This window comes from Amblyomma maculatum, chromosome 6, assembly GCF_055883805.1.
Source record: "Amblyomma maculatum isolate TAMU_Amacu chromosome 6, ASM5588380v1, whole genome shotgun sequence".
Classification (NCBI taxonomy): Eukaryota; Metazoa; Arthropoda; class Arachnida; order Ixodida; family Ixodidae; genus Amblyomma; species Amblyomma maculatum.
The window spans coordinates 53,057,384-53,079,555 of record NC_139349.1 but is presented as its reverse complement, the minus strand read 5'-3'; the positions used below and the strand labels follow the sequence as shown (position 1 = coordinate 53,079,555).

Here is a 22,172-nt window from a genome sequence, read left to right as displayed (position 1 = left end):
CTTTAGCATAGAGCTGCTGCTAACCACTCCCATGCGCCAACAGCGGCGCACGCGCTGATTGGCCCGAGTGTCGAATATGATGGGTATGTGGCACCATCTGGCGCCATCAGTGATCTGCGCATGCTTACTAACGGAATGTGGTAGCAGCAAATTGTAGTGCTAAGCTAAAAACATGGTACTCGGCGAAAGCTTCACAGCATAGTTACGCTTGGTAGAACTCTTTCCTAGCCCCCTTCAACTGGCATCGGTAGGGCGCACTAAGCGCAGCATCATTGCCACTAGCGTCCATGGCTGGCTCCGAGTCGAGGCGCGGTTGCTCCTCGTTCTTATATCTATCAAATGACTTCACGACAGTTCCCTTCGCTCGATGGTGTGACATATCACCCACATGATTAAACATGTGCTCCACCCTCTTCCCAGCTCCAAGTTTGAAAGGGTCAAGGTCATGACCTTGTGGTGCGACACCAAGGTGGTCCACAAGGTTATACTTGAAGCCAACGGACACTTTGGAGAAAGGAAGGCATACTATATTTATAGCCACACTTTGCCCTGTGGCTCCCTGAAGGTCAACAGCTAGCTGACACTGACACCGTGTGCTGATTTATAGGAAAGGAAAGGTACAATATCTGTCACATTGTTCTGTGGACACCTGATCCCACAGCAAGTTTGTCCTCCTGCTCCTTGAAGGTCAAATAAAGGTCAAATTGAAGCTCGCGTAGAGACCGGCTCTACCTAGTATGGTGAAGCTTTCGCTTCAAAAGTATCTGTTCGACTGTCGTGCGCACCTTGCACGAGCGCACTGGGAGCAGCAACGTAACCGGTTCCTGACAGTCCAGAGAAGAGGAATTTTGGCAACTCTCTTGCCTGATGCAAAGGTCTTTCGTAGAGTATGATAAAGTCATATATGAAAAACAGTTACGAATTCTTTTAAATTCTACAGGCGTCCATCAGACAGAACAGGAATTGCCAAGTGCATGGGAGCCAAGGTGCACACAATGCACAAGACGAAAGACAATATGTGGCACTGACCTTTGACCCCTACGGATGCAGGTTGAACCGTGATGGAAGGCAGCAGGTACTGGACCTGTGTGCTGGCCGCTGGGAGCTGCATGTGTCTCAGGATGCCCCCCGTGCCTTTGGGTGGGCTGGTGCTGAAGGGTGGACCCCTGAGCACGAGCCCCGCTAGGTCAGCACTGCCCTCAGCCCGGCCCAAAGGTGGGCTTAGGATGGCATACTGGGTGGCAGCTGCCGAAGAGGGCGGGACTAGGAGCGCATGGCGCATGCCCCCTTCCAAGCCAACAGGAGGCTTGGATGCTATGGGACGCAAGGGAGACACCTGCGGAAAGCAGCAGTACATGCAAAGAGTGCTTTGCTGCGCGCTGGAAGCACAGGAGATACAGTGCACTGTCCATAGTTAAAGCTGAAAAGCAAGCAGAAATATGCTTGAATTATGCGGAGTTTGAATCAAGGGACGCCTTCTAAATACTCAGTGAATGAACCAAAGCAAGACACTCAAAATGACCAGATTCTACAGTAGCAAGCTCTTCCAACTGCGCTGCTTAAAGTGATAATATTTTACCATGATCACTTTTAGCCCCTTTTTCTACAGCTACTGCTCCACATTTCTCTAGAGCTGATAACTTACAAGAAGTTGGCATTCACACGTATGGAACCATTCTCATCCATTCTTTGCAGGCATTGACTGCAGTCACCTTCCACCTCCAGCGATGACTAATACTAAAACCAGCCATTCTAAAGTAAGGTAATCCAACTCTCTATATTAAGGTGCTTTTTAACACAGTTGGCTGCCTTTAAGATGAGCTTAAAAGGACCATAAAATCTGTTCTGTCTGGTCAGAACATCGTCTCAATAGAAGTGCAAATACAAAAAAATCAAGCGGGCCTACTAGTGTGTCCAAATTTATATGTCACATGAGAACAATCAATAAAGCAGCCTTCTTGGGAGAAAATAATTCCAAATAGAGCATTTGTTGCACTATGCATAAGTGCTATGAAGAAAGACCGGCACTGGTCTAGTTTTCTTTTTCACTGCCTCATTATTCTCACTGTATCCAACACGAACTGCCATTTCTGCATTTTTTGTTCTGATTTTTCACTCTCCATCCAGTTCCATCTAGCAGCGTAGCCAAGTGTCTCTTACCAGCTCCACCTGTTACAAACTCCACACAAGAACAAGTAAAAATACCTGGCCACCTCTGTGCCGCAATAGCATGTCTTACGGCATCACAGCAATCGAAAATGTGGCCTCAGAGTTCTCAAGCCTTGATATGGGGAGGGGGGCACTTTGTGCGCACGCGCCCCCCTTTTCTTTGAAAAAGAAAAAGCAAACTGAAGTCATCCTTCGTATTACATAGCCGTCTTTAGCAGAATGTGAGACACAGTCTGCAAACGTTTGGTGTGCCTGCTCGCAAACGGACAGCCAAAGCCGTATCGACATCCAGCAGTTACTTGCATTTTTTTCAGTCTCAGGTGCATTTGTATTCGTGCGCGCTCTTTCGTTCAACCGATAATAGCCTATAATACTTTGTTAGCAATGAACAGCGGCATGCAGAGGCACCTTACAGTGGTTTGACTGAAAAAAGTGAGTTCAAACGACAACATAGCCGCTCGCTCAGCAGCAGTTTGTCGTTTCAGAAAAGAGAGAGCGGTATTGGTGTGGACAAGATCAGCTGTCCACGAGCACCGTTTCAAGAAATGCAGCGTGAGCACAACATGCTTGATGCAATTAGGTAATTCACTGTGGGAGGTGGCAAGCGCGAAAGAGTCATCTTCCAACGACGCTGCTCCAGTGATGCAGGGACGCAGCCGATGTTGTAAATAAATAAGCTTGGGCAAACCTTTGTTGTTTTATTTTTCTCTTTTTTCACTTCACGATAAGGGGGTCGACCTACATACTGTTTATAGTGTAGTGCTCTGGTTTACCTGCACCGACATGAAAGCCTCCCCGTAAAATAGCATGCTCCTTCAAGAGAACTTCCCCACAGTTCACTATGATGCACAAAGTCCTTTCACAGAGATGCGCTTTCTTGTGCGAAAAAAAAAAAAAAAAAAAATTAAACATTTTCTCTCTCCACCAAAGCTGCCGATGCCATGTCCTTTAAAGGCTCAGTGGGCAAATATTTCTAGCTCCTGCTCCAGCGTCTGCTAGTTAAACACCACCCAGGAGAGTTTAATATACTGCAGCATGTTAGCATCACAGACAGAGATACCTTAATTTCAAAGGAAGGCTCACTGTGGTTACATTAAATTTCACCACCATGCTTTGTCCTGCTAGAAGAATCAGAAAGGAGTGCTCACAGATTCACGTGGCCTCTCTTCCGGAGCTAAGTTGCGCTTGCTCGGTGACTGGACGCCCTTGAAAACAGCACCCGTAGGGTGGAACGCTGTAGCAGCACCCAAGGGTCGTGGAGCAGCTGGTGTTGCCTCAAGCAATGACAGGGGCTCTCTCATGATGGGCGTCGGTCTGTGGGTGCCCTCAGCTAAAGGCACACCAGCTCCCAGAGGTGAAAGGCGAGGCGAGGCATCTGAGGCCCCTCCACCTTCGGAATCACTTTCTGCTACTCGCTCCTTGCACTGCAGGTCAATTACAGGCTCACCATCACCTGCAAGTTGGAGGTGGAAGAAAAAAGAGGGGCGAACAATTACAATGAAAAATGTAAACGAATGTCAACATGAACTGAAACCCACCTTCAAACCACCACCCTTGCAAGGTATTAGCCTCTACACACAATGCCTTCCTAAAACAATGCCTAAGGTGTCAAAATAAGCAATGTGCTAGTCTACACAAAATCCACTGGAGGGCATTCCAAACACCATGCGAAATGAATGCTAAATTGATTATGTGTACATGCAACACGAGTTCTACCTAAGCCTGATGGTAGACATTGTAGAAAGAACCCATTTAAAAATTACTTTTGTTCCGCTCCTTGCAGCTAGAATTTAGGCTGCAAACGCTCAAACTGGCACATTCTAGTTGGTGCATAGAACTTCAAGAACCCAAGGCGCAGCAAACCTAAAGCAGACTAAAATTGTTACTTCAATGAAGCACACAGCAAGACATGCACTCCTTTGAAACCAACAATAAACTTGTGCATGCCTCACAATAGCAATGTTAAGAAGCATTAACGGGAGATGTTTTACCTTCATCTTCACAGATTATCATTCTCTCATCATCACTGGATGCATCTCCATCCTTGTCGTTGTTGCTTGCAAGGCTAATATTGACGATAGACGACTCAGAAGCCGCCTCCACCCAAGGAAGTGGAACAGCAGAATTCTAAGAACATTTGACAAAATGAAAACAAGATGTAAGGAAAATAAAGTGCACGCAATAATATCCACAAAGAGCCTTATACAAAAGAAAAAATAGTGCTGCACATCGGTTACAGTCCGCAAATTTTATTTCTGGAGTAGTTCAGACTCGCTCAGTACTTCAGACTTCTTTAAGAAATTATCAGCTTTTCCTTAGGACTAATACAGCAAAACCTCGTTAATTTGGATCTCATGGGAGTGAAAAACATGTCCGAATTATCCAATGTCAAATTATGGAATGAGCAACAAAAATTGCATGTGAATTTTTTGTTATCGCATACCTTCAGTTCGTGAAGAAGTTAGTAATGCCCGTTTGCTTTCTCGCGGAAAGCTGGGCAGTGAAGACCAGTTTGCGGACATGGGACAACCCTTCCAGGGCGAGCGTGTTGCCATGAGCATCATAACAGATGTCCTCTAAAACTGCGAGAGCATCCGTGACTTTTCTAGCGGTACGACACACTGGGGGCTCATCACATGGGCTGTGCTCATTGAGTGAGCCCTCTTCATCAGATGCCTCATCCGCTACACTGAGGGCATTGCTGGTTATCTCATCATCGCTTAACTGGCCAGCAACAACAAAACCATCATCGATGGAAATGTAGTTGGCGAGATTCACTTCAGTGGGGAGCAGGCTGAAGAATGACTCATCGCCGTCGTCTTAATCTGCTACTGGCGCTGCAGGCTCCAAGCTTGTGTCAGGCTGTGCAAATCCACAGTGCCTAAAACAATTGACAACCACATCTGCTGACGTGCGTGCCCACACGCGAGCCAGAATATGTATGGCACTCACACACTCAGAAGCGTGATGACGCAGGCCTGCTTCCGATCAATGAAAAGAAGCACGCGCTCCAGCACTTGCTTAAGATACTTTTTTTTACATAATGGATAACGCCTTGATCCATAGGTTGAAGCGCGGCAGTAGTGTTAGGAAGCAGAAACACGAGCCTGATCGCCTGCAGGTTGGAGACGCAGTGCGCAGTGCAGTTATCAACAACAACAGCACCTTACGTTTCCTCGCGCTGAAACGTCGGTCAAGGTCTTGGAGCCATGCATGGAATATCTCAGACATCATCCAAGCTTTACAATTTGCTCAGTACTCCACGGGCAGGCGTTTAATGTAATGTTGTAAAAACATCTAGGTTTCTGCGACTTGCCGATAACCAGAAGTGGTAGGAGCTCAGTGCCCATCATATTGGCTGCCAGCAACACGGTAACTCGCTCCTTTTCTTTTTGCGCTGCTGCACGCATCTTCTTTGACTGTCTTGTCGCAGAGCAGTTTGCAAAAGAGTGCAGTTTCATCTGCATTAAAAACGTTGTTCGGATCGTAAGTTGCCACGTGTTCTTTAAGCTGGATGTTCCGCCAGCCTTTAACCAAGTTTTTGTGAACTTCTCCCCTTTCACCGCACATGGCTTTAAAAGCAGGGCCACGCCTGTCTTTAAAACATGCAAACTAGCCCTCTGAGGCCTTGAATGAATCAATATTCATTCGGAGAGCATATGTCTCAGCTCATGCACAGATCAATGGTTCGCTTAACGAAAGCTTTGCATCACAAGCTGCAAAGATCCACCGTAACAATGCGTCCTCCAGGGGTGGGTGGGTTGCGGTTCGCAAGTGCTTCCGACGTGAGTGGAACTTGAATCTCACCTTCAAAAGCTTAAGTTATCTGTGCTTCATTCTTGATGAAGTTGATAGATGCTTCTTTTGAAGTTGAAATAGGATAGGAAATACGTTAATTTCTCTTGGAATGTCTTGTGCAAGTAGAAGAAGAGGTCCATTTTCCTTCTTCTCACAGGGTCGGTGCTCCTATTCCAGGCCTCCGCTGAGCTTCGCTGCTCGCTGGGCGTGCTGGATCAGACCTAGTTGGTAACCCAGATCGCCGCTGGACAGCCGGCTCTCCCACTGTTCCGCAATGACGCATCACCTGTTCTCTGGAACCTTCAACGGTTTAGGGATCTTCACTTTCGTCACTAGATCCTTAGCCGAGTACTTTGCACATTTTGTAGGCACCGCCATCGCAACAGAAAGCAGTAGCACCAGTAGCACTACCAGAGTCCCCGGTACTACACATTTCACACACAGACCTGACACAAAGCACTTCACTCCGACCGCACTATCCAACCTTCCAAGCTCTCGTCACCCGAGAAAATAGAGAAACTGCAGTGGCAAGCGCCACCTTTTGTACATTAGAAAAATGCAGTTACGGGAGGATAGATGATGGCTGTAGCGATGCGCGCTCCTAAAACCCACCTTTAATATTTTTTCTTTCTACTAATTTCCGCGGTAGCCTCGGCCTTTCTCCCGTTCGAATTAACTGGTTTGCATGCAATTAAATTAACGCCGAATTAGCGAGAGTTTGCAGCCACAGACTTTGTACATTTTTGAAGGGAAGTGAGCAGGCCGAATTAACGAGGTTTTACTGCACCTATTTACGAGATTTTTCTTATGCAGTAAAGGCGTCTTGCACCAAACAGTGGCTTCCAGGCTAGACCTGAGAACCATAATGCCGTGCTTGCCCCTATTCCGGTGCATTTTCAGCGAAAGTTTTGCCCCACGTTCACATGTATTTCACTGCTTTCTACATATATGCTGCGAGGCACTGCCAGCAAATGAAAAGCAGGCAGAAAAAAAAAAAGTGTTTGGCTTGAAGACTTTAACAACCGTCTTATTGACAAACAACAGTTATTGACAATTCCAAAGGCTCCTACATCCATGACAAACATGTACACACTAACGCCTGCTAATTGAAACTTGCAGACATATGAATGACAGGTCATAACACCGACTACAGTCGAGCCCATCTACGAACATTAAGATAAAAGTTCACTTAAAACGAGCAAGACCAGCGAGACCATCAAATTATACATTATTTCAATGGCGCAAAGTCGCGCTTATAAAAATGTCTTTGAGCCATGCTGATCGGACTCTGTTCGCCCGCTGCCACTTGAGGATGCTTCACTGCAGAGATTATGAGGATGTGGTGAAGCATCCCCACAATGCGCTGGTTCAGTGAACCTACAGTGGCAGGCTTGTTCTTACGCCTGTACAACGTAGAAGCTCGCCCATTCGCCCGCAACATGTCGAGAGCAGTACAATCATTGCATGTTTTGTGAAGAGGCTTTTCATAAACAAAAATGTTTGCGTATTTTTAATGATTTTATTGGGCCGAGTTCATCACAAATGTTAGGACAACTTCGTTTTTTATTGTGTAATTTTTTTCCACCGTTCTGTAAAGTGATCTTAGCTGAAATTGAAAATGGTTTAAAGTTTGGTTGCCAAGCTTATCAAAACGTGTTTTTGATTTTTCTTTCTCAGAGTAAAATTTATATCAAATCACAGGCTGAAATTAGCCTTTTTCAGGTAGTATTAGGAAAAAAAGAATACTACCTAAAAGCACATTTTACTTACAAGATTTTGCTGACAAGTTTTAATAAAGATTTAAAACATTTTGTGTGTACAAGGACTTCTTTTACCATTTTCTTCAAGAGTTATTACCCAGTAAATCTAAATTTTCTTATTCCCATCGAACTTGTTTCAGTTTTCCCGGATTTGTTTTTCAGCATTCTCACTTAAAATTTGTGTTAAAAGAAACGTTTTACGAATGTGCATCCTATTTACATCGTTGTTAAGCATTTTGATCATCTTTTAGCCCTTGTATAATTTGCAGCAAAAGTTTGTGAGAAGCGTATGAAAAACAGCCATTTTTCCAGCGTTAACAAAAGAGTTAATGCAGTTGCTCACAAGTCTTGATTTGTGAAAGTGTGAAATTTGTGAGAGTTGTGTCTATGCTTCACTTCCAATGCTGTTCACTTCCCCTTCTGCAATAGTGTCGCGCTCCCTGGCCGACATATTGTTCTAACCGGTATCTGGTATTCATTCCGGTATGACTGGAATGAATATTAACAAGCACTGCTGAAGGTAATGGTTCTCAAACTCACATCGCTGCTTTCTCCATTCCTTGCGCCACTGGAACTGTCCTCCTTTGCATTATCTGCAAAACAAAGTGAAAAAAAAAAAAAAAAATTCACATTTAATGTGCAGTTTTATCTTATGCAATGGCAACGAACACAGAGAATTCAGAAATACAAGGGAAAATATTCAAGGAAAAATATACTAATCCATTCACAAACCACCATGCTGAATTACCCAGAGCTTGCATATAAAATTCTGAGCTTTCTTATATCGTGTGATGCTGCTGACAAACAATTAGGATGTTACATCCTTTACTGCTAATGTAGATACAGTGCAGGGTGACGTTTGGTAGGAAGTTTAGAATCCTAGGCTGTTTGTAACACGTTACATTTCTCGACACATTAATACAGTGGAGACCACTCACAACGTAACCGCTTATAGTGTGGGACCAGTTATAATGCCGTCTTTGCTAGCCACCGGTCTGCTTCCCATAGGACTCAATGCAAAGTCATACCGCTTATTTCCCGGTTGCATGAAGTAAAATACTGGTAAAAATGCGGTTCTGAAATCCGCTCAGCGACAGAGCAGAACCGCAAGTGCACTTCCCTACATGGTTTCGAACTTTTTTGTGTGGCACAGGACATCACGTCACTCACTCAGAGTGCGCGCGTCGCTTGTTTCCTTTCCTTCAGTATCTACACTTTGCACCCATCTTACACAAGATTGTGCGATAGCTTTTATTTTAACTCTGTCAATCTTTTCTTTTTCTCCTTTCCATGAACCTGGATCGTACTATACTTTCTCACCACGCCTTTACTCACACATCGCTATATTTGTAAACAAGTGAGCAGGAACGGCGGAAATGTCCTTGTGATTGTGTTTTCGTTCAGGTTTGGTCAGTGTGAAAAAGTGCCGGGGCCATGAAGCTAAGCATGCGGCAAGGCGCGCATAAAAAAAAACAAACCTGGCTATGAACACAGAAAGAAAGTGGACTGGGACTCTAAAAAAAGCAATGAAACTAAATAAAAACGCAGTGAGGTGTTCACATCATTAGGTTAGCCCCAATCACAAGCTAACAGAGGTAGTGCATAGGCAGTTCTTCAAACCCACTTATATCAATGCCAGTTTTAACAATATATTGGATATAACAATGGGCACCCGCTGCGCCATCAGGTTTGCGAATGCGAAATAGTTCGATTTATCGATAATTCGATATACAGAAATCAGCTTGAGACGCCGCTTGCGATTGTGAAAAATGACACTGTACATGTCGTGTAATCAACCCACTTGTATAATGAACCTACCCTCCACTTTTGTCCCCAAGAATTTGAAAAAGAAAAAAAGAGAGCGTTAAGGCCAGTTTACATGCAAGCGACTAAGCGAACTAAGCGACAAGTGGCAGTGACAGAGTGAAAAATTTCCAGCTTGTTCACGGTCACAGTCACTTCACGGTCACCTCGCAGTTTGTCAAAAATGCCTATCATTGGTCGCACTCTTCTCTACCCACATGAGCACAGGACAAATTTAAAAGCAAGACCTTGCTATGCATCACATTCGCATCGACATGTACACATCATCTTGCAGTATTTCACTGTTGCCTCACAATTAAGAGAGACATCCAAGAAAGCTATGTCTGTACTCCCATTCATTTTGCAATCAAACACTGGGTGAAAAACACATTACTGACTATCCTCGCTTAGTATCGATAAGCCCCCAACTTCCCATCCTACCAGTCTCCTGGCGGTCATTGCTGTCTCCGGAGGCCAGGTGCGCCGCCAAGTCATCAGAGGTGCTGAGACATTTGCGCCCCATGTCCTTGCACTGGGAGCCAGAGCTGGATTTCTTGCGGTCGCGACTGCACCACTTCCAGTCAGGGTGTGCCTTGAAGTGCGCCTCTTTAACCTGTAGATGAATGCAATAAGCAGCTGTCAGCTCCACATTGAAGCCAGCCACTGTCTGCTTCAAATCTACTTATATGTGACAACGCCAAGCCTTTTCCATCTTTTTAACTATGGTCCCCTTATCCCTTCGTGTAAATGGTGCACAGGAAGGGACAGGTCTGTGACACTTGTTTTTGTGGTCACCTCAGCCCTGCTGTAGAGGGAGGGAGAAAGATGGGAGTGAAAGTGGAAAGAGAGAAAGAGGAGCCTAGTGGAGGGCTACGAAGTAATTTCGACCACCTGGGGATCTTTAATGTGTGCTGACATCGCTTAATGTGCGCTGACTTACGTTGAGGAAAATGCAGTGGGCTATGGAACAAAGAATGGTAGGGGTAACATTAAAAGATAGGAAGCGTGCAGAGTGGGTCAGAGAAATAACTCAAGTTACTGAAATTCTAGTGGAAATCAAGCAGAAGAAATGGGCATGGGCAGGACATGTAGTGCGAAGAGAGGATAACCGATGGTCACTTAAGCCGCGTTCAGACTACGTGCGCAACGCACGTATCGTTCGTAGGGATCGTAAGCGTAAGCGCAAAAAACGTAACGTGTCTGTTCAGACTGCTGTCGTATTGAGCGTAAAATGCGCAACGTACGCAGCCAGCGTGGGCGTAAATGTCGGAGGACCCGCGACTTTTACGACTAGTACAGATACGTCTGTTACGCGCGACCAATGCGCACAGCCGTTTCGGTTTTCCCTTTCCGGTCACGAGGCTTCCGGTCCTTCCAGATTTCGCGCGCAAACCACTAGTAGGCGACATCACCCAACACTCCTACTCTGCTGCAGTGTCTCGGCTCGCCGTTGTTATTGGTGTTGTGTCGGTGATTGTGTCTGTGTCGGTGATTGTGTCTGTCCGCATCTTGATCATGTGCAGTGCGGAATCTTCGCTGTGGAATTATCAGCCTCTCATAAAAAAAGTTCGGCAGAGGCCGGCTCTCTACTACGAGTAGCTGAAATCGCACAGAGAGAAGTGCAAAACGATGCCTGGCTGCAAATTGCCAGTGCGCTGAGTCAAAGTAGTAAGTGGTTTATCAATCCGTTTTTTCGTGCGCGAACAAGTTCTCAACAAGCAAATGTTTCCTCTAGTTTAGAAAAGTGAGGTTATGGAGGCGGGGGATGCCCGCTTCATCCCCGTGCATTCTCGCAGCCCATCGGCTCCGTTGACAAGCGAGGAAACAGTTGGCCTGCAGCGAAAGGCCGATGCGGGGCGACGTTGCGGTCGGGCCGCAGAACGGAGCTGGTGCGGACTCGTCGAAGTTGGAAAGAAGCTCACCGTAAAAGAGAAAAAGAAAACAGCATTTCCTGAGGGGGGACGAGGTTCCGCGGACGTTTCCGTGTCTGCCGCGCGCCCCGGCTCATTGTTTGGAGTGAGTAGTACGGCTTTTGAGTCGCCGCCCCGGCCCGTCTCCAAGATCGCTCCGGGGCACTGGTAAAATCGCAAGCAGGGATGCAGGCGGACCGTACGCCTGGTTTGGTGCGAGAGAGTGCGATCACGGGACACCGAGCAGGAGTGCGCGATACGTCGACAATGAGAACGGGCGAGTGAAGAAATGTGCGAAAGAGTGAGCGGTGCGTCAGCACGGTGAGCGGACGTTTGAAAACTGTGTGCGAACGTGCATGTGTGAAACGAAGTGTATTTATAATCGAGTTGTTAATTGTTAATATACCCATTGTTCTTTTTCGTATTTTATTTGTGTGTCCAGTCTTTTCTTTCACATCTCATTTTGAGCTTGAAGAGCCCAGACCTCCGCTATCAGCCGCTTGCTAACCGGCGCCATGTTGAGAGCGCTGATTGGCCGGTCGTAAAGAACGCATCTTACCGAACGGCCCAGTGTGAACATGCGTGGTCGCAAGCTACGTAAACGGGAGTTCCAGCCACTATGCGCACTGCGATAAATACGATACTTACGACGGATGCGCACGTAGTCTGAACGCGGCTTTAGGGTAACAAACTGGATTCCAAAGGAAGGAAAGCGTAGCGGGGGCAGCAGAAAGTTAGGTGGGCGGATGAGGTTAAGAAGTTCGCAGGGGTCAAGTGGATGCAGCTAGCATAGAACCGGGTTAATTGGAGAAATATGGCAGAGGCCTTCGCCCTGCAGTGGGTATTGTCAGTCTGATGACGATGATGATGATGATGACATCGCACAGGACAAGGACGCCTCTCCGTTTCGGCTCCATCTAAACGCAGCTGTCGCCGGCCGGGGTCGAACCCGGGAACTCTGGCACAGCAGTTGGGCGTCTAATACCACCGCGGCGGGGCACCCTTTGTGCAAGAAAATTAGTAAATGGTGGCATCTCATAGCAATAGGAGATCTGAAGGATGATGGACAATCGAAAATAGGCTGAAAAAGGCAAACATTTTCTAGGGTCGTATAAATACCTCCGGCAGAGCACCACAAAAAGGGTGAGGGATGGTCTGATTTACTGATCATGGGCTTCGAGTCTCAGATACCGTAGTGAGGGCTCTAAGTAATTCTGAGTGTCTGGGGTTCCTTAGCATGCAATGATATCGCACAGTGCATCAAACCACATTCTGATTATGTACAGGCTAATTTTTGTTTTTTTAAATGTGGAGATTTATGGCCAAGAAAACACAAAAAAATTAACTAAGGGTATTCCCATCCCAGGCCGTTTTCACACCTGAACAGTTATGCTATCAAGTTAATTTCTTCATTTTTAATCCAAATTTCGTGACAATTAACCCTCAGGACAGCCATAAAGAGCCAAACAACAAATTTTTGTAAGAATAAAAATTGAACAGAGTTGTATTCAAACAGTCGCTGTATATATACAGGAGCAGAAACTCCTGTCTGGTGACACAACAGTGGCAAAGATGGTTCAAATAACCTGCAGGCGTGCTCACATTTTGGCACCTGGTGACTGGGATCAATAAGCACAGTGTCAACCTCTACTCCTAATACACTTATACTGGTGCTGAGGATGCACTCTGAAAACATGGCAGCCGTGAAATGCAACGTGGCCGAAATTTGTCACACCTATACACTCAAAGCTGTGGGACGCATGACTAAGTGCGCAAGTTTCGATTAATATGTTCGAGCAATAAGTCTGCACCTTTTACATTTAAAATCAGCAGCATATACAGAATCTCAAGGTAAGGGCTTGAGACACTTAGCTCACTTTGATTACGTACTGTGTAACATTACCTAAATATTCGCTTCGCTTCAAAACTATATTTGAACAAAATAACTTCGCTTTGTATTCACTTTGAATTGATAATTCACTATTCACAATTGCTCATTTAACATGTTTCTCACCTAATCTGCAAACCAAGGAAGAAAAGCTCACAATAGCAAACATCAGCGTGTACAAGCTGTCAAAAGAGCATGCAATCAGGTGGGTGGTGAAAAGCAGCCTCATAGCCACACCTTGAACGCTAGGTCGTGGTACTGCTGCTTCTCGGAGGGGTTCAGCGCGTACCACCATTCGCCGAGGATTTTGCTGACCGTTCGGTTGTCTTGGTTGGGGTGCCGCTTGTGCACCAGTGCTCTGTGCCGCTTGCTGAAGATCATGAAAGCATTCATGGGTCGCCGGATGTGCTCCTTCTCCTTGGCCTGGGTGAGAACGACACCACAATGAGCTGCATGCTAATGATTTACTTTGGGACAATGACTGTTTAGCCATAAATAGGAACTCATCAGCAAACACCATGCCCATCTCCAGGATGCAGTAAAAGGTGCTGCACAACGCATCAGATTGGAACCACACAAGGAACCACACAAGCCAGGTTGTTTTTTTTTCTTTGAAAGTCGCTCATCTTATACAGCGGTCTCTAGCAAAGTGTGAGTCACAGCCTGGCAACATGTGGCACGCCTGCTTGCAAACAGATGGCCGAAGCCATATCGACATCCTGCACTTGCTAGAATATCTTCTTCTTCTTCTTTTGTTTTTTTTCAGTCACTGCATATCCTTACTTACGTGCTGTTCCATTCAACTTAGTGAATGATTCCTCATTAGCCATGAATAGTGGCACATGGAGACAGTTTACACCGGCTTTCAAGAAAGAAAAAAAAAGAAAAAAAAAGTGCGACAGTTTGGAGTTAAGCAGAACTACAACACCGAGAGCAGCACGCCAGAGTCATGGGAGCACTACTTGATGACGCGCCAAATTTCCCTTTGCCGACCCATGGCGATATTTCAGAAGCTGGCTGCCAGAGTAGTTCGATGCTAAGCTCACCAGCTTCCAGTGGTTTGCAATTCGGCTTCGAGAGGAACCCGACTATGTGCCGGAACAAGTTGCAAATGCTAAAGAGACCCCACCACAGCTAGACATGCCTTTGTCGTTCACAGTTAATGAACGCGGCACCAAAGAATTGAAATTTCTGTCGAAAGGAAGTGAGCACTCACACTTCACTGTCATGCTTGCTTTCACAGCTGATGGCGAAACGCCAGCACCCCCTTTGATGTTTCGAAAGGAAGACAATGCCAAAGGAAGCCTTCCTGTCAGGTGTTGTGCATACAGATGAACGACTGAATGGATCCGTGTAGTAGGGATTTGCCAGCCAGGCACACTGCTGCGTCATCTGAGCATGCATCTGGTTCTGGACGCATTTCATGGTCACCCAACCAAAGCAGTAAAACGTGCACTTAGCAAAGCTAAGGAGGACCTCATTGGCTTCCACCTTTCAAAGACACTTGACACTGTTCTCAACATGCCCTTCAAGGACAGAATGCGGCAGGAGTAAGATGAGTGAGGAGTAATCTGGCGACAACTTGAAGACTGTGACGGACTGCCTGCAAAGGCCTCCACTCGCAATCGTCTGCAGCTGGGCATTGATGTTCTGAAAGAACTTGCTTGTGTTAGTCTCTTAAATTGGGCTACAATGAACCCTAATGTTGATGGCTTTGCCTTGTTTGCCAGACACCATGATACAAAAAGGCATTCAAGTGTGGCAATGTTTGTTTCAGAGCTACTTGGTTCATGTTTACGAAGGGGAATCCTTTAACACATTTAGTTGGGCGTACGCAGTGACAATGCAGGTAACGAATGTGCATGCGCAGATCCGTATGTAACGTGTCTTGTCTTGCGGGCGCATGCACGCACGCATCAAATCCCGGCCTACACCCGTTTCTTCGGGCGTTGCGGAATATGTTGAAAACATTGCAGCGTGCTGGCCACCTGCTTCGGAACAAATACATCTCGCCATTGCTTTCTCTGATGCGATAGCCCACTCTAAATAGCGGCGTTCTCTTCTATTACACTCACTCTCGCCCGCATAACATGGTATAAGCTACAAATATTCCTGGTTTTCTAGATACCTTCACGAATTTCAAGCTCCTAGGCCTATCTGTAAGCTTACATCCACCGCCATGGCTGAGGGTGGCGCTGGTAAACACTCTCAAGGTTCGTATAAAGACAACATTAATAACCAAGAAAGTAGCAGGCGCGACAGCGGCTGATGTAGCTCAGTTGGAAGAGCACCAGACGCGATATTCGGAGGTCGTGGGTTCGGTTCCCACCATCGGCATGTTGTTTTTCCTTCTACTTTGTGTTAATTATCTTTCCCCTAAACAGATTACATTACTAATTTATGTGATTACCGAAGTAAAAATTAAAAAAAGAAAAGACAAAGTACAATTCGCAATGCTTTCCTTGGCCTCGCCAACTGTTGGCTTCCTTATTTCATGTATTATAACGAGCACCCTCATTTTTCCTTAATTTATCTGCCTGTATGTGTTCTTGTCGCTTTGGCTTGAGGGTTTCATTTTCCTCACTTTGTGTAATTTTCCTCCTTATAATAAAAAAAGGTGGACAGTGTGACTATTCTTCTCATCAGTAATTACAGTTGAAAGTTTTTTTTGTTGTTTTCAAACCAGCGCAAGTGGGCTTTGAATTATTGTCAGCAGATGGCGCCACTGTGCACACCGCTTGTGGCACGCTGTGGCACAGCCAAATAAAGGTGTTGTGTTCGCAACGGTTGCAGTGCACGCAATGCAGTGAGTGATATGTACACACTTTGCTACATACCCCTAACTAAAAGTGTCTCTCATTTAGCACAACACATAAGGGGAACAAGGTAGCGCCTGTCTTGTCCCTTTTATGTGTGCTACAAAAAATTTTCATTTCGAAAGAAAAAAGAAGAGAAAAAAGTGTGGCATAAGCAATTTGCTTGATGTAACTTGTAGAGGGTGCTGCCTCTCAAATAGCATAGGTTTTAATAATACATCGGTTACAACAATGAAAAGCTGCTGCACTGTCCACCTTTATATGTTTTCTATGGTAAAAAAAACCTGCTTACTTCAATGCCCCATGCGGCATTATCGGTTATAACAATGAAGTCTGGCTCTTGAGTGTTCGTGACAAAAAGTAGTGGAATGGGAAATCCTTGAAAAGAAAAGAGCAAAAAAAAAAAAAAAAAAAGAAAAGAAAAATTCCAGCCACTCAACCCTCCCCTCTGCGCTCATACAATAGAACCAGTTTTCTGGTCTTCTCCGCATTGCCAGCCACCTGGAGCATCTTTCTCCCACCCGTGCCCTTCCACCCCTCCAAACACAAATGGGCAGCACCCATAGCTCTATGCCACGCCACCTTCCAAAACGCGAATGGACTTCATCAACTCGCTGACAGCGCTGATCTGTTCACTCACCCCTCATTCTGCGCAGTTCTGCCAACAGATTTGGTTGTTTGTACAAGTTGATTGCGTTGGAGTCGTTCCTGGCCACGTGGTTTCTCTGTCTCGTTTGAATAGTCTCATTTGAAAGAAGCAGGGAGCAACCAGACTTGAAGATCAATCTGCTGATGGCCGTGCAGTTTATATTTGGTGCGTGGTCCGAAGTTGGCGCTTCTATGGTGCGGAACTGCTTTAGGAGACATGCTTTTTCTGAGGCAGGAGCGACTCGAACGAAGCCTGCGAAGTTCCCACCGACGAAGTGATGCCAGAACGTTGGTCCGCAGTCAGTGAGGATGCTTCACGACTCGAAGAGTTTCTGCATGCGGACGACGCATAAGTAACTTCAGAACTTCTCACCGATGAGGCTATCGTCGCAAACGTGCTTCGATCGGATAGTGACGACGACACTGACAGTACGGCAGCGATGATGCGGTAGGGCAGGCTGCCCTGCAGTTGATTCAGTCCCTCCGGGGTTTCCTTTTCGAGAGGGACCTCCCGCTGCACTACGTGGGGTACTTGGATGCCATGGAGTAAGGATGTCGGCAAGCTTCACGTGAGGCAAGCAAGGCTAACGAACATGGGGTTTTCTCGTGCAAGCCAGTGAGATGTACTGTACGTGGCGAGATGCTTGTGGTGATTTCACCCCAGGGGCCTGCGTGCCCCAACCTCCTCTGCTTTTAAATAAAAGTTTTGCCTCTCTCTCTCTTCACCCCAGCGTTACTTCGGGATTTCTCAAGGTGAGAGGCGGCCACTGCAACCTTTTCGTATTTTTTACAAAGCCCCTTTCGGGGCCACCAAAACAATGAATCGACGGATCTCGCATGTCACTTGCCGTCCGTGATGTTTTTTTCATGCAAACCATTTACAGTCGAGCCCACTTATAACGGCCCCACTTAAGACGAACTTTCGCTTATAAGGAACGAGACCGGAGCAACCGCCAAAATATACATTACTTCAATGGCACAAGATCGCACGTATAACGAACGTCCACGAGCGCTGCCGATCGGTTACAGCGAACGGACGGCGTAAACCCTGCGCCCCGATACGAGATAACGATGGCTCCCATCCCTTTTGGTCTGTTTTCGCAATCCTCCTCGCAAGCGAGCTGCCCTTTGCTCGCCGACGCGCGCTGCCACGCTGCCGCCCCTCCTCGCAACTCCGCTCCCCTCTCCTCTCGCCATTCACTCGTTACAGTGCTCCTCGTCTTTGCCTGTCTCCACGGCGCCGGCCGCCGGCATAGTCTTCGAAGTTTCGTCGTTTCGTTTCCTGGCTGTTCCATTGAGCGGCCGTGCCAGGGGCGCGGGGCGCCAGGAGGCAGGCCTCTCCATACGCTAGCGGTTGTACTGTTTGCACGGGCGGACTGAATGCGCAGCGGCGCGCGCCGCTGCATTCAGTATGGCGGTGACGGTTCGTGGCCTCCGAGATTTGCGGAGGTAATCTCGGAGGCCATGGGCGGTTGAAAGCAACTACGGTAGGAGCCAACAGGTGGCAGCACTGACGCTCAGGGATGCCTCTCATTGCTCTCCCCGCTGCATATCATGCCCCGCTATGTGTCCGTTCCGTTCCGTTCCATTCCTTAGGCACTTCCTCGCTTGCCTCGCGTGATTGTCGCACGTGCGCACGTGCTCCGTCAGTTGCGGTGCTTTGTTGTCATTTTCGTGTGTGTGGTGTGAGCGCTTCGTCTGTCGGACCTGAGTCGTATAATTCGGGATGGCGGACGGGAATTGCCTGCCTCCAGCAGTCACAAAACGAAAAGCGCTGGACATGGCAACGAAGCGAGCAATTGTGACAGAACTGTCTCAAGGTGCTAAAAATTGCGAGCTGGTGAAGAAGTACGTGTCGAAATCAACCATCTCGACAATTCTGAAGAATAAGGAAAAGATCGCCAGCTCCGACGCCAACACAGCGGAGAGAAAGCACCTGCGGAAGGCCACCTATGCGGACGTAGAGGATGCGCTGCTGAAGTGGTTCGTCGACGCACGGGCTCGCAACATTCCGATAAGTGGACCAATGATGCTGGGCAAAGCCAAAGACTTCGCATTCCTACTAGATTTTCCCGACTTCTGCCCAGGCAATGGCTGGCTACATCGGTTCAAAGTGCGGCATGGGATTGTTTTTAAATCGATTGTCGGTGACAAACCAAGCCATTATTGCAAGCTACGCGGAGCAGGATGTGTATAACGCAGATGAAACTGCATTATTTTATCAGATGCTTCCAGACAAGACGCACTCCATGAAAGAGGAGTCATGCGCTGGCGGTAAACACAGTAAGGAGGAGGAGTAAGCAACTTTATTTAACGCATTACACTAAGCGTTAAGAATGTCCTGGGCCAGGGTCACCAAGGCCAACTGATCTTGCAGCAGGTCAGAGGCTAACCAAGCCCGCCACGTTGGGGGAGGAGGGTGTGGAAAGTGAGGAGATTGGAGGACGACAGGGCATGAAAAGATGCAATGCTCCAAGTTTGCATAGTGTTCTGGGCAATTTGGGCATGCAGGGGAATGTATGATTCTGTATAGAAAAGATCGGGCAGGAGTAAGCAGTGTATTTAGTTGTATGCGTCTAAGAATGCGGATTTGCGTGGTAGTGAGAGATTTATCAGGAAGAGGAAGTGTACGGAGAGTTTCTCTAATGTTGTCGTAGTGAACGTTGATTTCTTTTTTGTAGTGAAGAGTAGCGTCCCACGTTGGTGGATAAGGCCAGGGAATCCCAGGCGCCCGGTGTTGAAGTTCGCGGGCGAGGCGATGCACTACCTCATTGCCTGGGATTCCAGCGTGACCAGGAATCCACCTCAGTGTTACAGTGTGAGGACGTAGTTTGGTAAGAGCTCTGTGTAGATCACCGTGTAGTTCTTCAGGAATGTGACCCGTGTGAATGGCGCGTATAGCTTGTATTGAATCAGTGTATATGGTATATCCTGAAGGGTTAGGGGGTGCTTGTGCGAGGTCTTGAATGCTGGTAACTATTGGTAGGGTCTCGAGAGTCGCTGTAGGAGGAGGATCTATGTAAGGACCGAGGGTATGCGTCACTACATCGCAGTAAAGTGCGCGTTACAGTTCTTCTGTGCACTAATATGAATGGCAGCGACCGGCGCATGCCGTTTGTAATTGGAAAATCCAAGAAGCCACGTTGCTTTCGGAACCATGTACCCGTGCGCTACAGGCACAATACTAAGTCCTGGATGACAAGGGATTTATTCGCAGAGTGGCTGGGTGAGTTTGACCGCGACATGCAGAGGCAAAGCAGGCGCGTGCTACTGTTGCTCGACAATTGCTCAGCGCACCACGTGCAAACGTCTCTGACGGCAGTGACTGTACTTTTCCTGCCGCCCAATACCACTTCTAAAGTGCAGCCTCTTGATTTGGGCATAATACGCTCCTTTAAGGCATAGTATAGGCGCCGCATTGTGCAGCGCTTGCTTATCGCCGTTGACCGTCCGGCCGCTAACTTGCCGCTCCGAGTTTCATTGTATTCAGCCCTTGAGATGGTGAAGGCGGCCTGGGCGGAGGTGACGACCGCTTGCGTGCGAAACTGTTTCCGCAAGGCCGGCTTCATCGACGCAGTACCGGACGTCGGGCCTGATGCCTCCGATGATGATTCCGGCGGCGATTTGTGGCAGCGCGTCGTCGACTCCGACATGGGAGGCCCTGGCATTGGTTGGCAGGATTTTATTTCTGTGGATGAAGACGCGGATATTGCGGAACCGTGCACGGACGAAGGCATCGTTTCTGAAGTGCGGGCCGAGAGCGACGCGGAAGAATCAGATGAAGATGAAACGTCTGAGCCAGCACCCGTAAGCACATCTGTAGCAATGGGCTATATAGAGGGCCTCAGACAACTTGTCTATGCCAAGGGACTCGGCGAAGAGCACGCTAGTGCTTTAAATAAACTGGAGACCGCGCTCATCGCATCTGCACTGCAGAAACAGACGAGTATCACAGACTTTTTTGCTAAGAAATAAAATTCGTATTTTGACCGCCAACTTTTTTTTTCTTCTCTTTTTTAGTTTGTGGTCCAGTTACTACGAACTTCGGGATATAACGAACGGACGCCGCGTGACGCTCAGGTTCGTTATAAGCGGGCTCGACTGTATAACAGTTATCGGTTATAACAATAGAATTTTCGTGGCACTTAGTGATATAAGTGGACTCGACTGTACTCGGTGTGCTCAGCTGCGTCAGTGCTGCTGCAGGCCTGCAGTACCGTATTTACTCGCATAATGATCGCACTTTTTTTTTTTTAAATACTGACGCAAATTTCGGGGTGCGATCATTACGCGGGGTAAATTTTCTACAAAAAATTTTTGAGCACCGAAAATGCAAACAAGTTGCAGGTCAGACGTCTTAGAACATATATCTGGATTACAACCAAAAATAAAAGCTGAGTAAGGCTTACCTTCGCAATAAACACACACATTAAGCATCACATGGAGTGCACAATGCCCATTTATTTTTTTTCGTCAGTACTCTAATCAAAGTCTGAATCCTCGCCATCCTCGCTTTCACTGCTGCACGACTCATCGGAAACGGCTGTGTCGTCGCTGGGAGCATCTTCACAATCCCACAGGAAGTCATCTTCCGTTCCATCCAAAGCGTTAGATATGCCTGTCTTCTTAAAACTCTTAGCCACTACCTCGTCGGGGATACTGCTCCACGCTTCTGTGATCCACGAGCACAGCATCTCCACGGATGGCCTTCTAATCTTTCCGCTCGGTGTCAAATCATGCTGGCCCATCGCCATCCACTCAGCATAAAGTCGTCGAACGTTGTCCTTGAACGGTTTGTTCAAAGACACGTCGAGAGGCTGCAGCAGCGAAGTCAGGCCGCCAGGAATGACTGCAATGTCCGTGCGCAGCTCTTTCAGCTTGGCACGCACGCTGTCCACAAGGTGACCCCTAAAACTGTCCAAAACCAGAAGCGAGGAAAGCAGAAATGCTCCTGGTCTTCTTCCCTAAACAGTCTTGATCCAGTAGACCATCAGGTCTGCAGTCATCCACCCTTTCATCTGTGCACGTATATGGATGCCACGGGGAAAGTTTCCCTTCGGAATAGTCTTTCATTTGAAGATCACGTATGGTGGCAGCTTCCGCCCGTCGGCCGTCACAGCAAGCATGACTGTGCATCGCTGTTTTTCTGCGCCAGACGTCTTCACGAGGACACTCCGAGCACCCTTCTCGTTCACAGTTGTATTCCGGGGCATGTCGAACGTCAGTGGAGTTTGATCGGCGTTTCCAATTTGCGACATGAGGTAACTGCATTTTTCGCGAAGCCTAGTGACGAAGTGATGGAAGTCTATCACTTTGCTTTCATACGCGGCTGGGAGCCGCTGGCACAACGACGTCCGCCACCTCAGGGAAAGTCCATTCC

General features: G+C 47.3%; 1 protein-coding gene across 6 annotated transcripts in view; it reads right to left on the bottom strand.

Annotated features, from left to right (window-relative positions):
* The window catches only part of cic (Putative transcription factor capicua), an 87,564-nt gene that overhangs the window by 32,852 nt on the left and 32,540 nt on the right, over positions 1 to 22,172 (bottom strand). For all 6 annotated transcript variants that reach the window (XM_084606665.1, XM_084606666.1, XM_084606664.1 and 3 more), the window contains 6 exons: positions 13,566 to 13,751; positions 9,972 to 10,143; positions 8,268 to 8,320; positions 4,161 to 4,296; positions 3,318 to 3,622; positions 1,030 to 1,336 (listed from right to left, as the gene is read on the bottom strand). In XM_084606665.1, the coding sequence (XP_084462791.1) occupies positions 1,030 to 1,336; positions 3,318 to 3,622; positions 4,161 to 4,296; positions 8,268 to 8,320; positions 9,972 to 10,143; positions 13,566 to 13,751 (1,159 nt within the window). The remainder of the gene's footprint in view (positions 1 to 1,029; positions 1,337 to 3,317; positions 3,623 to 4,160; positions 4,297 to 8,267; positions 8,321 to 9,971; positions 10,144 to 13,565; positions 13,752 to 22,172) is intronic.